Raw genomic sequence first — 17,601 nt, 5'->3', positions numbered from 1 at the left:
AACACCGGAAGAGAGGGAGAGTCACAGGGGTAAAATGGGAAGCACGTGCCGCTGCCCCGGCCGTAGCGGGCGATTCGAGGCTCGGTACCAGGGGTGCGTGGAGGGCGGGAGGAGCCGGAGAACGTGCCTGTGATTGGCGGACCGCGGGGGGGTGGGTGTACCAAGACACTTGTGGTTGGGCGAGGCCAAGACCAAGGGCTGCTTTTTGAACCGCGTAGGGTTCTGGGTAGCAAAGGCCTTGGAAGGGTCTTAACTGAAAGGGGGAGGGGAGAAGGTCGCCAACAAACGGCTGAGCTTACAATCCGGGCCGGGAGTAGGCCGGGGCGTCCCCCTACCCCCATGGAGAGAGCCAGGCCGGAGCCGCCGCCTCAGCCGCGCCAACTGCCGCGGGCGACCCCGCCGCGCCCGCTGCGCCCCGCTCCGCCCCCGGTGGCTGTCGAGGGCGCCTCCTTTCGGGCAGCGGCCGCGGAGCCCTCTGCGTCGCCGCTCGCCGCGTGCGCGGCCGCCATTGTGACGGTAGCCTCGTCGTGCGGAGAGGCTCCGGCGTCGGGCGTACAGCCCGCGGCACGGCGGGTACTGCAGGTGAACCCGGAGCAGGTGTTACTGCTGCCGCCGGGGCCACCACTGCCTCAGGGCCGGGAGGAAGGCGCAGCCGCCTCTCCCGCGCAGGCGCGGCTGCTGCAGCTGAGGCCCGAGCTGCTACTGCTGCCGCCGCCGGCGTCCGAGGGCTCCCCCTGCAGGCCTCAGTTGCACCCGGTGCAGCCCCTGCCGGTGCACGTTAAGACAGAGAAGCAGGAGCTGGACCCCAGCTTGGATCCGTCAGTGGGACCTCGGAGGGCCGTCAAGGCGGGCCTTAAGGCCTCCAAGGCAGCGAAGGCAGGAGGCCCCGGGCCGGCCCTCGACAGCCCCCGAGGGGACGAGAAGGGCAAGCTGGAGGAAGAGGAGGATGTCATGAGCTACACGGCGGCGAAAGGCGGGGAAGGCAAAAGCCTGGCGGCTATCAGAGAAGGAGTCATCAAAACGGAGGAGCCTGAGAGACTCCGCGAGGACTCCAGGCTCGGCACAGAGCCCGCGTCCAGTGACCTGGTCCATGGCAGCAAGGATGTCATCCTGACCCAGCCGTCCATTGCCTTTGGGCCGCACCAGCAAGACCTCAGGATCCCTTTGACTCTTCATACCGTGCCCCCTGGAGCCCGGATACAGTTTCAGGGACCTCCACCTTCAGAGCTGACAGGATTGACCAAGGTCCCCTTGACACCAGTGCCTATTAAAATGCAGTCCTTACTGGAACCTTCTGTAAAAATTGAAACCAAAGATGTCCCGCTCACCGTGCTTCCCTCAGATGCAGGTATTAGACGGCAGGGGAAACAATCTGGTTTTCAAGCTTCGTCTGTTGCCCCGTAGCTGACATGTCAGCTGTTGAGAAGCATAAACTAGAAAAATAAAATCATGGGTTCAGGGCAAAGTCTGCAAAGGTATCACTTCTGACTTGTACATATACCAGTAAAATACGCTAACACGTTCAGGATTCCCAAACATTAAAAATAATTATTATTTTAAGGCCCAGTGAAGAATGAGATTTAGATGTGACTAATGTTTATACACAAAAATAGAAATATTCTTGCTAGATAACACGAAGCCCTCAGTTTATATGCTACAGATAATCAACATTTTAAAATATTGTATTATAGTAGCTCAGTATTTTTACATGTATCAAGAAACAAGAAAAAATAGTGTTTAATGAAAAAATAAACAGGAAAGTTTATACTGGATATAGAGGTGATTTATCTTCTTTAAAAATGAAGAGTAAACATTTTCTAGGAGAAAACAGTACATAATTAATTGTAATGGTATTCTAAAAGCTAAGGACTTATAGAAATATAGAAAATGAAAACACTGTAGAATAAGTTGTTTTCAAAGAAATGACCACAGTTACAGTAGTAACAATTACAAGTAGATATTTTATTTCTATCCGTTATTTCCAAATATATAGCTAGAAAATTCTTATTTTAAGATGTAATTCAGACAGAATACTATGGCAGTAAATGTCAATGGAAAGTCATATTAATCTTCAGTTCATATCTTCATTGACTTTTATCTTTATTGTTTTCTTATTTTCTTTACTAATTCTTCCTCCCCACCCCACCCTCTTGCTTTTTTTTTTCTAAAATTAGAATATAGTTGCTTTACAATGTTGTGTTAGTTTCTGCTGTACAACAAAGTGAATCAGCTATATGTATACATATATCCCCTCTTTTTCGGATTTCCTTCCTATTTAGGTCACCACAGAGCACTGAGTAGAGTTCCCTGTGCTATACAGTAGGTTCTCATCAGTTATCTATTTTACACATAGTAGTGTGTATATGTCAATCCCAATCTCCCAATTCATCCCACCCTCCCCTTACCCCCCGTGGTACCCATATGTTTGTTCTCTCTACATCTGTGTCTCTATTTCTGCTTTGCAAATAAGTTCATCTGTACCCCATCCTCTTGCTTTTTATCGTCAGTAATTTTTAAACTTTGTTTTCATTTTCTAAAGGAGAGAAAGGGGAAGCTTTCTTTATAATACTTATTTCATCCTTTGTGCATTTAAAAATTTTATATATCAAGTAACCCTAAAATAAAGAGAAACAGTATATGAAGTGTATAGGCAGTGGTTTTTGATGAATTATGTAAGAGATGTGAATTTAAACAACTTCCTTTATTGTAATTTCAGCTGTCTCTGTGATTTTCAAAAAGTCACCTTTCTTATTTTCCTCTTATTTTTTCTCCTGGGACATGGAACTAGTGTTAGTGACCCACCTTGGCAGGTGCTTCACCTTCATAACAAAATATAAATAATATAGTATATTAATATTATAAGTATTTTTGTTTGAATGGGCACTCTAGTGGCATGTAAATGAATTCCTTTAAACATTTAGGGTACACCCACCTAGCGCTGGGATTATAGTCATTAATAAGTCCTAATTCCTGTCCCCCAGTAATAGAATATTTTAATGGGAAATAAACTAAATGTTAATTATTGTTAGATATATTAATATAGCTCAAAGAAGTAGTAAGCCAGCAGTTTACTGTGTCTTCAACATTATTACTTCCACAGTATCTTCAACAATATTATTCTTTTTGAGGAAGAGAAGAGTCTTTCTAAGCCACAGTTTAGAATGCAGAGTTCAGGGGTTATGAGGAATTCTGGAACACTGGCAGTTCCTTGGCTATATTGAAGTGTATATTTTCTCCAGATATTTAAAAAGTAAATATAGGTGGAAGTGCACTTCACTTTAAAATTGTGTGTGTGTGTGGCACATTAATTTAGTCTCTTAATTTTTGTCATGTAGGAATACCAGACACTCCCTTCAGTAAGGACAGAAATGGTCATGTGAAGCGACCCATGAATGCATTTATGGTTTGGGCAAGGATCCACCGGCCAGCACTAGCCAAAGCTAACCCAGCAGCCAACAATGCAGAAATCAGTGTCCAGCTCGGGTTAGAGTGGAACAAACTTAGTGAAGAACAAAAGAAACCCTATTATGATGAAGCACAAAAGATTAAAGAAAAGCACAGAGAGGAATTTCCTGGTAATCAAATGAAATGAACAAAGCCTCTTTCTAATTTCTTTAAATTTATTTAGGTAAAGAATAGGTTAGGTTGAGACTGAAAGACAAAAATGTAATTTTTTTCTAATCTGATATGTACAATAGAGAAAATACTGGCTAATATTACAGTAATGATTTAATTGATACTGGGCATAAGTTTCCTTAAACAGAACAAAGTAGAGGGATAGCTGGTCTCATATTTGCCAACTAATGCAAACCTGGGGACAAACAGTTATTACTGTCGTTTTGATTAAATATATAAATATAAACGTAATGAAGGTAAAGCTCCAGAGTTCTAGGCTATAATTTTTCAAATATGCTAGAAAATGAAGTTCAGATCAGAGCAACAGAGAAAATATGCAGGGCATGCTGCAGGTATTAACACCATGCTCCATTTTAATATTATATGATTATCAGAATATAGTGCTGCCTTCTGATTGATAAATTTATCCTCATCATGATGTAGTTTGAAATAAATTCTGATTCTCTCCCCAGCAGTGAGGAAATTGATATTAAGCTTGGTAAAAGCACAGTTTATGGCCAACATATTGTGCATGGTGGGAAAAGAATAACTATTTTTCTAAAGTAGTAGGAGAAAGGTTCTAGGGGGGAATCGTCAGAGCAGCAGTTACAGGGAACCAGTGATTCTCTTGGTTATACAGTGGCTACAACTGCCCTAACTCCACTTTTCTGAGTTTGGAAGGAAATTGGGTGGTTTGTGGACTTGGAGACTGCCAAGTCTAAGAGAGTGACTCTTTCTGAAGAAGGCATAAAAATAGTGACTGGTCGTTAGTAACCACTTCATCGTAAGATATAGATAATTGTGTCTTATAGAAAGTGAGGAAACAGGAGGAGACAAATAGTATCTTACTGGGGCATTGTTTTATGGGTAGAGGAAAAGCTTTGGGATTCAAACTCAGTGCCTTTAATGTTGATTTTAGTATAAATTCATTATGTGTCTTTGGATAAAAGACATTCGCCCTTTCTCTTCCTTTGAATTATGGGTTACAACATTGGCCGCTAGTTAGGAGCCATATGGATATATATGCTAAAATGCACAGAAATGGTATCATAGAGCTGGAAAAGATACTTTAGACAATGAAGACTTAGAAGTGTTTTGGACTTTTAATGTGTAAAGAACTATTTAAAGGCTAAATAGCATCTATATATTCAAATTAAAAATAGTTTATCTTCTCTAGGTTGGATTTATCAGCCTCGTCCAGGGAAGCGAAAACGCTTCCCTCTAAGCGTTTCCAATGTACTTTCTGGTACCACACAGAATATCATCTCTACAAATTCAACAACAGTTTATCCTTATTGCTCACCTACCTACTCTGTGGTAATTCCCAGCCTACAGAACCCCATCACTCATTCAGTTGGTGAGTTGATTTTATTGTAGATTACAAATTTTTTAATGGCTGTGTGATAATTTTACCTCTTAACTTGAAATTTTGTTTCTGTTAGCTTAAGAGTTTAGAACAACAATGTTAAGAAAAAAATCAAAAATAGAGTGAAAACATTGAATCAGGGAAAGAAAGATTTCAGTAGACATCAAAACCCTTGGTTTGCTAGAGTAGCAAATATTCTGTGTCAGACCTTTTAAGCAAATCAGGATGAGTCCATAGATTATGCAGATAATGCAGGAAATGACTGAGGTAATTCAATAGGAAATAGGAATATGTTTTTACTATTAGCATAAAAGAATGCCTTGCTGATGGGGTATGAGGCATCCTGTCCTGGAATATAGTAATAGTGACTGATCTCTTAAGACCATTTTTTTTTTTTTGCTGCCCTAGAAAAGCAATGGAAGTTATCTTCTACCAGATATTTCGTTCATTACATTGTCTTTCCCTAAATTTCTCCTCTGTTATCAGTTCTTCACAACATTCCTGTCTTTTGCTTTTAAGAACCCAAAATTGAGAATCTAGTATCTTAAGAACTTGTTATAGGTCTATCCATCATTAGTTTGTTCTTCCAGAGCCTATTTTAGTCATCTCTTAGGCAGAGCTTTGTACGTTCACTACTTGCTATCACTTGTCCTGAAACTACTGTTCTTTCCAGTTTCTACCTCCTCATATCTATGTGATGAGAGGTTTAGATATCTTGAAAATTAACTTATTAGGATCTTAGGCATTTTCAGTTTTTTTCCTGTGTATCATTGTAGCAATGGATACCAACAAAACCACGTTCTGGCTATCTAGGCTCAAGGCAAAGAAAGCTGATCCTATCACCCTGTCCTCTCCCAGAACAGGCAGGCACTTTCACCCTTTGCTATTTGGTAGTATCTCTTTTAATCCTGTATTTCAATCTCGCCTTAATTGTGCTTTTTTTAAAAACTTACCTTGTGTTATCTGTTATTTATGATTTACACTTTTATCATCTGTTTCTTCTCTTTACCCCTTTTTCTAAGACCCCTCTTCCATGTCATTCTATCCACAGTTAAATGCTGTATGTTTTCTCTCCCCAGAAATATATTTATCAGTGTTCTTACTTGAGACAGCTGACAGTTTTATACAATATATTAATTTTATGCAATTCTGAGCAAAGATTTGGGGAGATAGAAAGTGGTAGAGCTCTCGCATCCATGATGTTTTATTTAAGTATGAGAAGCAGAATTATAGGAAGCATTTCAGAGCCATATACAAAGTAATCAAATCTAAGGAAAATGATCTTTTATTTGCTTTTTTCTTTTTAAATTTCTCTTATTTCTAGTAATATGTAGTGTCAGTAAAGATTTAATTCTTGGGTCTCAAATGATTAAAAAAATCATTATCTTTTAAGTATAAAATTTGGGAATTATTTTCCCAGATATATAAAGTTATATGTATAATAATTATGATATATATATTTAATAGTTATATAAGAGTTATGATGAGATTTATTGGCTACTCTGCTGCCCAATCATACAACTTTTGAAATATGTTCTTTTAGTTTGTACTCATCAGTGTGGCATTATATTACTTGGAGGAATTGTTATCAGTTGCAAATTTGGTAATTTCACTATATATTTTATATTCTAAATCATTTATAAAACTGTTAAATAAGAACAAATTATAGCACAAATCCCTAAGAGAATCTACTTTTAATCGCTTATTACCTACAGATACAAATTTTTACACCATCCCTTTTTTTGTTTCTTTCAGCTAATTTTATATTATATTCTAAACATAAAGTCACGGTAATTGTGTTTTCAAACTTGTTTTGTTTATTCCCATGGAAGAAAGATATCAAGTTAGTGAGGAGTGAGGTATAATTTATCTCTTATCAGAAAAAATTTGCTCTCTTTTTTCCTAGCAACCTTTATACACTAATACATTGTATAGATTTCATCAGCTTTTTAAGTGTAGGAAATAGACTCACCAGGGCTTCCCTGGTGGCGCAGTGGTTGAGAGTCCGCCTGCCGGTGCAGGGGACACGGGTTCGTGCCCTGGTCCGGGAAGATCCCACATGCCGCGGGGCGGCTGGGCCCGTGAGCCATGGCCACTGAGCCTGCGCGTCTGGAGCCTGTGCTCCGCAACGGGAGAGGCCGCAGTGGTGAGAGGCCCGCGTACGGCAAAAAAAAAAAAAAGAAAAGAAAAGAAAATAGACTCACCAAACTATAGTTCTCAAGTTCACTACTTCCAATAACTTGGAAAATGCTCTGGCATAGCATTTTTGGCAGAGAAACCATTTGTATTTACTTCATCTAATATTTTCTCAGCTCTAACTTTGAGTTTCTCTAAAGTTCTTCAGTGAATGCCACCTAAGATCTTGTGATATTTTGATCTTGTGAGCTTGTCTCCTGTTTCTAGTTTCTGAAAGTACTTACAGCCAGATAGTCCAGAATACTTTTTAGATACTTTCTTTTATCATATGTCTTTGATGCCAGTTATGCCAGCATTTTCATTTTACATTAAGTGATCAAATTTATTTTAAAGGATTCTGGAAGTTTGGTAGAAGCTATATTTATTTTAGCCTGGCTTTTAAATGTCAGTTTTATATATTTAGGAATTTTCTGGTGAGATTATTTCATTTTCTACATTTTATTTCTCAAACCTGAAATGGGTTTTCCTTATTACATCCAAACTCAGTTGACATCTTTCATTCTTCTGAATTCATACATTTTCTCTAAATTTTTACTTTAAAAATGTTTACTACTATTTTAATTTTTTGGTAGTAAACATGTGATGTGATTTTGATTTACCCATCTGTTCTTATTTAACAGAAACAGAACAAAAAAAACCCTCCAACATTCTGATACTGTTATTATAATGCAAAAAAATCTGGTCTTGTCCCTGACTTAAGATCAGTTCTAGCTAAGTTTTATATCCATAAGAAACAAAGATATGGCTTGAAAATTCCTTGAAAAGTGATGTAGCTCATTATTGTAGGTTTTCTTATGAGGCAAGGAAGATGGAATCTTATGGTTCAAACTATAGTAAGTCTTCTTAGGTTCCTCATTACCATTTCTGTCCCCAAAGTCCCATCTTTCTTAGCAGTTGTCTAACTGTTCTTCCCAAGTCTCCATTTCCCATCTCTGTCTCTATGTCTCTGCTCTTACTCTATTTCTCTCTGTCCTCTCCTCCTCTCTCTGCCTCTGTTTCTCTCTCCTCAGCCATATGCTTATCCTCCTGTTCTTCTTTCTACCTCTATACAACTTTTTCTCGTAGAGAAATTTGGTCTGTCCTCAGTTTATGCCATTCTCTACTCCTTCCTGTTTATCCGAGTCACACAACAAAAGCCTGGTTGCATCCTTCACCCATTCAACACAGGCAGTAGAGTCTTCCTCTTTAGGAGTGGGTGGGAGAGATTTGCCAGAATTGTTGAAAGTTATTAATAACTTTAAATTTTTTCTTTTGTTCTTATCATATTGTACTATAGATCTAAAATTCTGCTCTGTACCTCATGTAACAATTAGATAATGCTAGCTGCTTCAACACTCATCTAAACATAACGGTTTAAACAGAATCATGGTTTACTTTTTTACACATGTAAAGTCCAAAATAAGTATTTCTGGCTTTCTTCCAAGGGATTCATGGACACAGTTTTCTTCTACCCTATGGCTCTTCCATCTTTGATATGTAGCATCCAAGTGTGCATGACCTGCGGAAGGGAAAAGAGCATGGAGGATCATGCATGAGAGTTTTTTATGGGCCAGTTTCAGAAGTGGTGCATATCACTTCTTCTTACATTCCATTGGTTAGCCTGAGCCACAGGACCACTCCTAACTGCAAGGGAGGCTGAGAAATGTAACCTAGCTGTATGCTAGAAGGAGAGAAACCAGGTGACTGGCTGGTCTTCTCCATACTTTATCTACAGTGTGATACATTAGATCTCTGCCCATTCCACAAGTCTTCCCTATTCACTGACAGTTTATCAGTGATGACTAGGTGTCGCAGACTTTAACCTCTTGTTTAGCAACAAGAATTTTGACATTTAGGACATCTTCATTATACTACCATATAACTCTCTATGCACCTGATTTATCTGATTTTTTACCTCAGGCCAAAATGGTGCTTGACACATGTTAGTTGCTTAGTGAATATTTGTTTAGTTAAATAAATGCATGATTTTATCACCTCATGCCTCACTGGTACCCCTTATTTTATAAAAATATCTTTGGTAGAAAAGAACATTTGTATCAGCTAAAGGATGAGTCCCTTCCTTCTTCAATAACTGAAATAATATCATTGTTCTCTATGGCTCGTATAATTTGTGTTTCCTTTGCCTAAAATGACCATACTTCTTTTCTGAGGACTAAGAGCCTCTTGTACTGTACAGGGAAAAGAAATCTGCATCAGAGTAGATTTTAGGAGCAGATGTCTTGAGTGCAGTGATAATTCAGTGAATAAAACTGAGAGATTTTACAGGTCAGCCTGGCTTCATAGTTGCATAGAGAAGGAGATTTTCCTTATACCAGATGAGTGGCAGAGGTTCTGTCAGCTATAGGTTTATTTGTTAGTTTGTTTTTTCTTTCATCTAGTCATACCTTTCTTAACTATTATTAACCAAGTTCTGTGCCAGGTAATGGGGATACAAACATGAATTAAACTGTCCCTGCTCTTGAGCTCCCAGTTTTGTGATTGTGGTAAGGGTGGCAGACCTGCAAATTTACACTATTTTGTGATGTTTGATAGATTTATAGGTTCTGAGGGGACCTGAAGAGGGAAATTATGTTTGATTAATCAGGAAAGGCCTAAGGCCTGTGCCTCACAGATTGGAGGGCTAGTCCATGTAACCCCATTAACTGAGAATCAGTACAGCTCCCATCTACACCCTGCTCCTGTGTTGCCTCTACTTCACTGGGTCAGAGGCCAACTTGAAACAGATATACCCCTTAATTCCCTACCTCCAGGTTTAAGCGGGAGGAGGGGTAGTTATTTGACTTATCTGGAGAGAAGGAAGGAGAGGAAGGTGTTACCTGGCCAAGGCTGAGAGAAGATTCACAATCCTTTTGGCCTCTGACAGAAACATTTCTAACCACAGTGTCTGTTCTTGGACTGCATCTTCTATATTAACAGAGACCTAACTGCATGGAAATAAACTAGATCATGAATCTATTGCTTTGGCTTCTCTCTGTATTTCTGTGGAAAAGTTGAGTTAAATTTAGGCTAAGTGTGTCATTTGGATAACTCAGCAACTCGGTCAGCAGTCCTCTCTTCTTCAGGATCAAAAAGATCAAATACATGGTTATTTCACTTGCCTCTAAAAATTCTGCTATATCCAGCATGCCCTGCTGCGATAATATTCCTTTCTTATCTGTCACAAATTGCTGACCTATGGTAAGTCTTAGTCTCACTTGGGAATTTCCTTATGTATTCATATTGAATGCAATAAAGCAAAATAATTTTACTGATTGTTTCTTTAGTTTTTTCCAATTAAAAAATTAAATGTCAATTATAATTTAGTTTAATATAGAGAAGTATACAAAATAAAAGAAAAATGACCCATACCACTAGGATGAAACCTCCATTAATATGTAAAATAAAATTGATATATTTAGAGAATAGAAAGTTCAAATAGTACCAATAGGTATAAAATGAAAGTCTGGCATCCCACGGCCCTGTCCCCTCTTCCAGATGACCACCTTTTAAAAGTAACCACTATCAGTAGTTTCATATTATTTCTTTTAGAAACATTTTTATATATGTGCCAGCATTTGTGTGTATTTGTCTTTCACTCAATCACTCAATCATTTTATTCATCCAAAAAATATTTTTTAAGGGCCTATTCTGTGCCAGGCAGAATTTTGAGGCCTGGGGATACAGTAGTGAGCAAAACAGAAAAGGTCTCTCCTCTTATGGCACTTAGAATCTAGGTGGGAAAGAGAGACAAGAATGTAAAATAAATGAACAAGATGGCTTCAGTTTGTTCAAGGTGGTAAAATAGAGTGGTGATGTTCTTAGGTAAGGTGGTTAGTGAAGGCTTCTGGTTGTATAGTTTATTAAGTTCTGCTGAAAAAAGAAAAATATGGAGTGACTCAGTTTATGCCTGACCCATGCTATTTTTATTTCCAAAGATGAAGCTCCACCTGCCATCCAGCTGCCCACACCTGCAGTCCAGCGCCCAAGCCCCATCACAGTTTTCCAGCCAAGCATCTCCAGTACTGCCCAGGTGGCTGTCCAGGCTCCAAGTTTGCCCCTTTGTCCACCACTCCTACCCCAGTGCTTTGCTGGGCCCTCCGAAACGGACACTCATCAGCTGCATTCTGGAGCCAGTCACTCTGTGAAGAGACCCACTCCTGTCTTTCTGGAGAGCACCAGCAGGATTCCAACTAGTGCAAGTACTGCCCACGCCAGATTTGCAGCCTCTACCATCCAGCCTCCCAAGGAGTATCCCAGCATTTCCACTTGTCCCAGAAGTGTTCCAATCCCCCAAGCTCCTCCTATTCCACACTCACATATCTTCCAGCCCCCTCCCCTTGGCCATGCAGCCACATTATTTGGGACGCCACCACGATTCGCTTTTCATCACCCTTACTTCCTACCTGGACCTCACTACTTCCCATCAAGGTAAATGAACAATTTATTTCCTTTCACCTAAAACTACTTATAGCTAATGAATTTTTACCTCTGAAGGCCTCTCTTATTTACTGAAAAAGGAACTTCCTCATTACTGCTTGGGATCTATATAATTTAGATTAGTGGCTAAATAGGGGCCAAGCAGTTAATATAAATACATGGAGGGGCCAGATGAGGACTGGGGAAGCCAAGGAGAGTGCATGCCCCATCTTATGAGGCAGCTGCTACTCAGTTCCAGCCTACTGTTGCCGCATGAGAATACAGGCGCCAGTGTTGTCAGATCTGATTTTTCTCTTGAAAAAATAATCAGTTATACGTGACCTTAATTTAAGATCATTTAGTCAAACCCCCTGATTGTATAGAGGTGTGGTTCTGAAACTTTCATATATATATATAAACCACATGTGATCTTGTTAAAATGAAGACTCTGAGTCAGCAGGTCTGGGGTACAGTAGTTTCCTATACTGAGTTATAGTGAGCCTAATATTCTGCATGTCTAACAAGCTCCCAAGTGATGTCAATTCTGCTGATTGTGGACCACACTTTGAGTAGCAGGGATATAGAGAGCACTTGATCTAACAGGTTAAGTGACTTGTCTGAAGTTATATACCCTCTCAGTGCCCTTTTTAACAAACCAAAATGTTTATTATGTAAATTACCAGTAAAGGAATTTATTTTCACAGGGAAGTATCTAGGGAAAACAAATTTGTAACTTTTCATTTTGGAGTGATAGAATTTAACTTCTTTGCAAACATTCTAATAGAGTGGCATTAACCTCTACTTTTCAGTTGCTGTTAAGTGTGTAGACAGAGATGGTTTCTGTTGAGAATGGAGTGTTACGTGTTTAACACAATCTTTTATGGTTACTTACTTAGAAAGTAAAACTACTCCCCACTTGGGTACTAAGGCCTCAAAGAACTTTTGAGGTATATATTATGTTGCCTCAATTCATAATGGGATTGCTTGCTTTCAAGTCCTTAGCCCAGAACTGGAAGAAAGTGGAACTAGGGGATCAGATCAGGAGAAAGGGAGATTTTGCTATTTGTTGTTTGTTTTGTTTTTCCCAATAGGCTCTTCTTTAATAGCTTTCAGAAGTCTTTTAGTTCAAGAAATCAAACTTCAAGAGACTCCTAAGGACAGGGGTTGATAATCTCTTCTCATTGCTATTTCCTAGGATCTGAGATGTTGCAGGAATTTTAGAGAATTTTACAGTGTTTTTTTTAGTTATAAGAAGAGTGCTAGGACATAGCTGGAATTTAATAAGTGAGTAGGTTTGAGAAGATCAGCCTTAGTTAGAACTTCGAGGTCCACAAACTAAAACTGCGGAAATTTTATCTTTGTTACATAATTCATTTTGTAATACAGGAAAGACTTAGACAGTATTTACTCACATTAAAGGAGAAAAAGAGGCATCTAGAACAGGTCGTGTACCACAATCTCACTCTAGTTGTTATTGTTTTTTTCTTTTTAGCATTTTGAGTACTTGGCATTTTTATCTATAATTCTCACAACAATCCTTTGTTTTAGGCATAGTAATCCCTTTACTTTTTCAGATAAAGAAAGTGATCAGCTGTTAAATAGCTTTGTTAAGGTCACACAACTAGTAAATGGCAGAGCCAGTAGTCAAACTTAGATTTGCTGTCCGATTTTGAATTCCATGTTTGTTTTTTTCACTGTATCAGTAAGGCTTCTCAATATAATGGCTTCTCTTGATTGGTAGCTGTTAGTTGCTAGCAGAGAATCACATGGAAAATACATACTGTATTTTTGAATGGAAAAATCATGTAGTCAAGTAGACTTTTGGGCAGGAAATGTTTCCTTATATAATAAATAGATAAAATCATAGGAAATTTATCTTCTTTACTCATGACAAGACTTATGGGATTTAGCTGTTAATGTACAAATCATCTGATAGTTTAAAGAACATTTTGAAAAGAAACTCTGAAAAGTATGTCCTTAGAAGACAGAAACTATACCTTTATCTTTACTACCATTATTGCTAATTAATAATAATGCTGTTGGGCTTCCCTGGTGGCGCAGTGGTTGAGAGTCCGCCTGCCGATGCAGGAGACACGGGTTCGTGCCCCGGTCCGGGAGGATCCCACATGCCGCGGAGCGGCTGGGCCCGTGAGCCATGGCTGCTGAGCCTGCGTGTCTGGAGCCTGTGCTCCGCAACGGGAGAGGCCACAACAGTGAGAGGCCCGCGTACCGCAAAAAAAAAAAAAAAAAATGCTATTAAAGGAACCAAATGAAGTGAGTTGGTAGTTTTATACTGAATTTTATTTCATGTAAGAATGTCAAACAAGTATATCAGCTTTAAACATTAAGTTGCTCCTAACTTCTACCTGTATGTGTGTGATGATAATTTTCCCGAGGATATGGATGATCTTATTTATGCTTATTTAGATAGTATATTTCAGTAAAATCCAGCCTGGCTAAATAACAAAATTAATTGATTTCCTCTCAATTTTTCTGTTGTCTCTTCTCCCAACTAATAATAGTCTTCTATAAAGAATATTTCCTCCCTAATCTAATCCATTTACGTGTGGAATTATTCAACCATTTCAATACCGTAATTGTAATGACTTTTGATATATATATTAAATATATACCAAATATACATATTTGATATTTTGCCCTGTGTATCTAGAGTAAAAATCAAGGAGTGTAAGCAGTTTAATCAAGGAGTCACTTTATGAAACAGATGGACACTTAGAAATGCTGATCCCTAGCTGTGAGGGCTAATATCCTCCTACCTTCAAATATTAACCATCTTCATACTGTGCTTATTGAGACACTCTCTTTCTGTACCACATTAATTTCTTAGTTATTCTTTTCACCCCCCCACCTTTTCTTCTTTTTATTTTTTTTTAATTAATTAATTAATTTATTTATTTTTGGCTGTGTTGGGTCTTCGTTTCCGTGCAAGGGCTTTCTCTAGTTGCAGCGAGCAGGGGCCACTCTTCATCGCGGTACGTGGGCCTCTCACTGTCGTGGCCTCTCCTGTTGCGGAGCACAAGCTCCAGATGCGCAGGCTCAGTAGTTGTGGCTCATGGGCCTAGTTGCTCCGCGGCATGTGGGATCTTCCCTGACCAGGGCTCAAACCCGTGTCCCCTGCATTGGCAGGCACACTCAGCTACTGCACCACCAGGGAAGCCCCACCTTTTCTTCTATACCTCCGCCTTCTTGTAGTATTTATACTTTCATATGCACAAGAGATATCTAGGATCTTCATTCTGTTGGCCATTGAGTAAATAAATGTGTTCAAAAAGTGTATTGCAGGGACTTCCCTGGTGGCACAGTGGTTAAGAATCTGCCTGCCACGGCAGGGGACACGGGTTTGAGGCCTGGTCCAGGAAAATCCCACATGCCATGGAGCAACTAAGCCAGTGCGCCACAACTACTGAGCCTGCGCTCTTAGCCCGTGAGCCACAACCACTGAGCCCACGTGCCACAACTACTGGAGCCTGTGCCCCTAGAGCCTGTGCTCCGCAACAAGAGGAGCCACTGCAATGAGAAGCCCGCACACCGCAATGAAGAGTAGCCCCCGCTCGCCGCAACTAGAGAAAGCCCATGTGCAGCAACAAAGACCCAATGCAGCCAAAAATATAAACAAATAAATTAATTAATTTTTAAAAAGTGTATTGCAGTTAGGGATATAGAAAAGATACGAATGATAAATGGGAATTTATTAGCTTGAAATGTATAAAAAATATAATCAGACATAGCTATATCTATGTATCTATTAGGGAAGGTAAGTCCAAAGAATTCTAAATTTGTAGGATTATATAGCATCTTAACTGTAAAATTTTAGACAAACAGATCTAAAGTTAAAAGCAATTATCCTTAAACCTTGTTTGGTTTGTAGACCTATTTAAGAATTTAATTAAAGTTTTGGACCTATTTTCTGTAATAATGCACATCTACATACATATACAATATTTTGCCTAATCCTTATTGGAGGATAGAATTTATAGTCCCAAAACATGATAGATTTAGCTAATATGGAATACCTTCTGCTGTAACTATCTATAACTGTTGAATTTATATATGAACAATTTAATACCTAGCTGAAATCACAAGAAAGGAAAATAAATCCCCCTTCGTTAAAATGACAAACGAGCTGAAAACTAGTACAGTGGTCTTGGGGGTAGTTTGCAGATTCATATAGTCTCAGCATTTATAAACTTGGGTTTTAATGCCTACATAAGGAGAGGATATGAGGTCATGACTCTGCTCAAGGTGAGGAGCTGAAACTAAAACCTCTTCATAAAGCTAAGACCTTAGAGGACTTCCCTGGTGGCGCAGTGGTTAAGAGTCCGCCTGGCAATGCAGGGGACATGGGTTTGACCCCTGGTCCGGGAAGATCCCACATGCTGCAGAGCAACTAAGCCCGTGCACCATAACTACTGAGCCTGTGTTCTAGAGCCCACAAGCCACAACTACTGAGCCCACACACCACATCTACTGAAGCCTGTGTGCCTAGAGCCCGTGCTCCATAACAAGAGAAGCCACCACAATGAGAAGCCCAGGCACTGCAATGAAGAGTAGCCCCCCCTCACTGCAACTAGAGAAAGCCCACACACAGCAATGAAGACCCAATGCAGCCTAAATAAATAAATAACTTTTAAAAAAAAGCTAACACCCTAGAAAGGCCTCTCAACCTTGATAAAGTAATAGAAGATTTTTATCATTGACCCAGAGAAAGCACAAAGGAAACTTGTCTTTATTCAGGGCTATATATGGAAAAAAGTCTTCTGTTAGAAATCAAAACCCTAGATTATACTGCACACTGGTTGAGAATCTGAAATCAACCTATCCACCTGATAAACTGAGACGTTAGGGATTTCCCTGGAGGTCCAGTGGTAAAGAATCCACCTTACAATGCAGGGGATGTGGGTTCAATCCCTGGTCAGGGAACAAAGATCCCACATGCTGTGGGGCAACTAAGCCCTCGTGCCACAACTACTGAGCTCACATGCCTCAACTAGAGAGCCCATGTGCCACAAAGTACAGAGCCCACGTGCTCTGAAACCTGCATGCCAAAGCTACAGAGCCCACGTGCCCTGGAGCCTGTGCACTACAACTAGAAAAGAGAAAAAACCCACACACCACAACTAGAGAGATGCCTGCGCGCCACAACGAAAGATCCCTCATGCCTCAACAAAGATCCCACGTGCCACAACTAAGACCTGATGCAGCCCCCCCATAAAATAAATATTAAAAAATAATAAAAAAATAAACTGAGAAATGAACATAGAAATTAGTTCTTGGATGACTTACCTGGGACAACTATTCTAGAGGAACACTTCCACTATTCAAGCCACTTGGAATTTCCAAAGGGAGAAAATTGTCATTAAAGGTGAACTTTAGAAAATTTTGGAACACGAGGAAAGTATTCATTAAGAACAAGAGTCAGTAGATGGTAGAAATAGGAGAATTAACGCCCCAAGAATTTGAAATAACTGAAAATCAGGGAGAGACTAAAAATGAATATTTCAAATGTTTAAAGAGGACTTCTGTACCAGCCAAGATGCAATATAAGGAACTGTATCTACCCTCATCTGAAATGATGAAAGACAGACAAAATATATGAAGATATGGTTTTCAAGACACTATTTACCAGGCAATGAATATGAAGATCCCTGAGAGACAGAAAATAAATGAGGTAAGCCTTGCAATCTAACCAGCTTACTGACCTGGAAACCGTGGCACAAGCAGATCCTTGCAGACTCCCTGAGTTGAGGAGATGGAGCTGAGAGACCAGTGAAACCAAGTCAGTTAGAATTCTCAGGATAGAGTACTGGAGAGAAGAAAGCTACACAGTGCAAGAACTCTGGATCTCTGCATAGGTTCCATCTTGAGTATTCAGCTGAATACTGATCACTGTATGCCTGTGAGGAAAATTACCCAAGGCTAGTGGGAAAACTACCTGAAAAATCAGAGACAACAGTTCCCAGCAATCACACCAGGCTGGAAATAGTTTCTGTTCTCACCAAACAGATTGG

At 39.8% G+C, this 17,601-nt stretch overlaps 1 protein-coding gene across 2 annotated transcripts in view; it reads left to right on the top strand.

Moving 5' to 3' along the window:
• The first annotated feature begins 339 nt into the window (after positions 1 to 339).
• The window catches only part of SOX30 (SRY-box transcription factor 30), a 32,394-nt gene continuing 15,132 nt past the window's right edge, over positions 340 to 17,601 (top strand). Inside the window, exons 1-4 of one of the 2 annotated variants that reach the window (XM_065874727.1) lie at positions 340 to 1,348; positions 3,336 to 3,575; positions 4,793 to 4,972; positions 11,092 to 11,584. In XM_065874727.1, the coding sequence (XP_065730799.1) occupies positions 340 to 1,348; positions 3,336 to 3,575; positions 4,793 to 4,972; positions 11,092 to 11,584 (1,922 nt within the window). The remainder of the gene's footprint in view (positions 1,349 to 3,335; positions 3,576 to 4,792; positions 4,973 to 11,091; positions 11,585 to 17,601) is intronic. The other variant, XM_065874728.1, reaches the window with a different exon arrangement.

The sequence above is a fragment of the Phocoena phocoena genome, chromosome 3 (assembly GCF_963924675.1).
Source record: "Phocoena phocoena chromosome 3, mPhoPho1.1, whole genome shotgun sequence".
Taxonomy (NCBI): domain Eukaryota; kingdom Metazoa; phylum Chordata; class Mammalia; order Artiodactyla; family Phocoenidae; genus Phocoena; species Phocoena phocoena.
The sequence above is the reverse complement of the archived record's forward strand: the minus strand, read 5'-3'. Positions and strand labels throughout refer to the sequence as shown.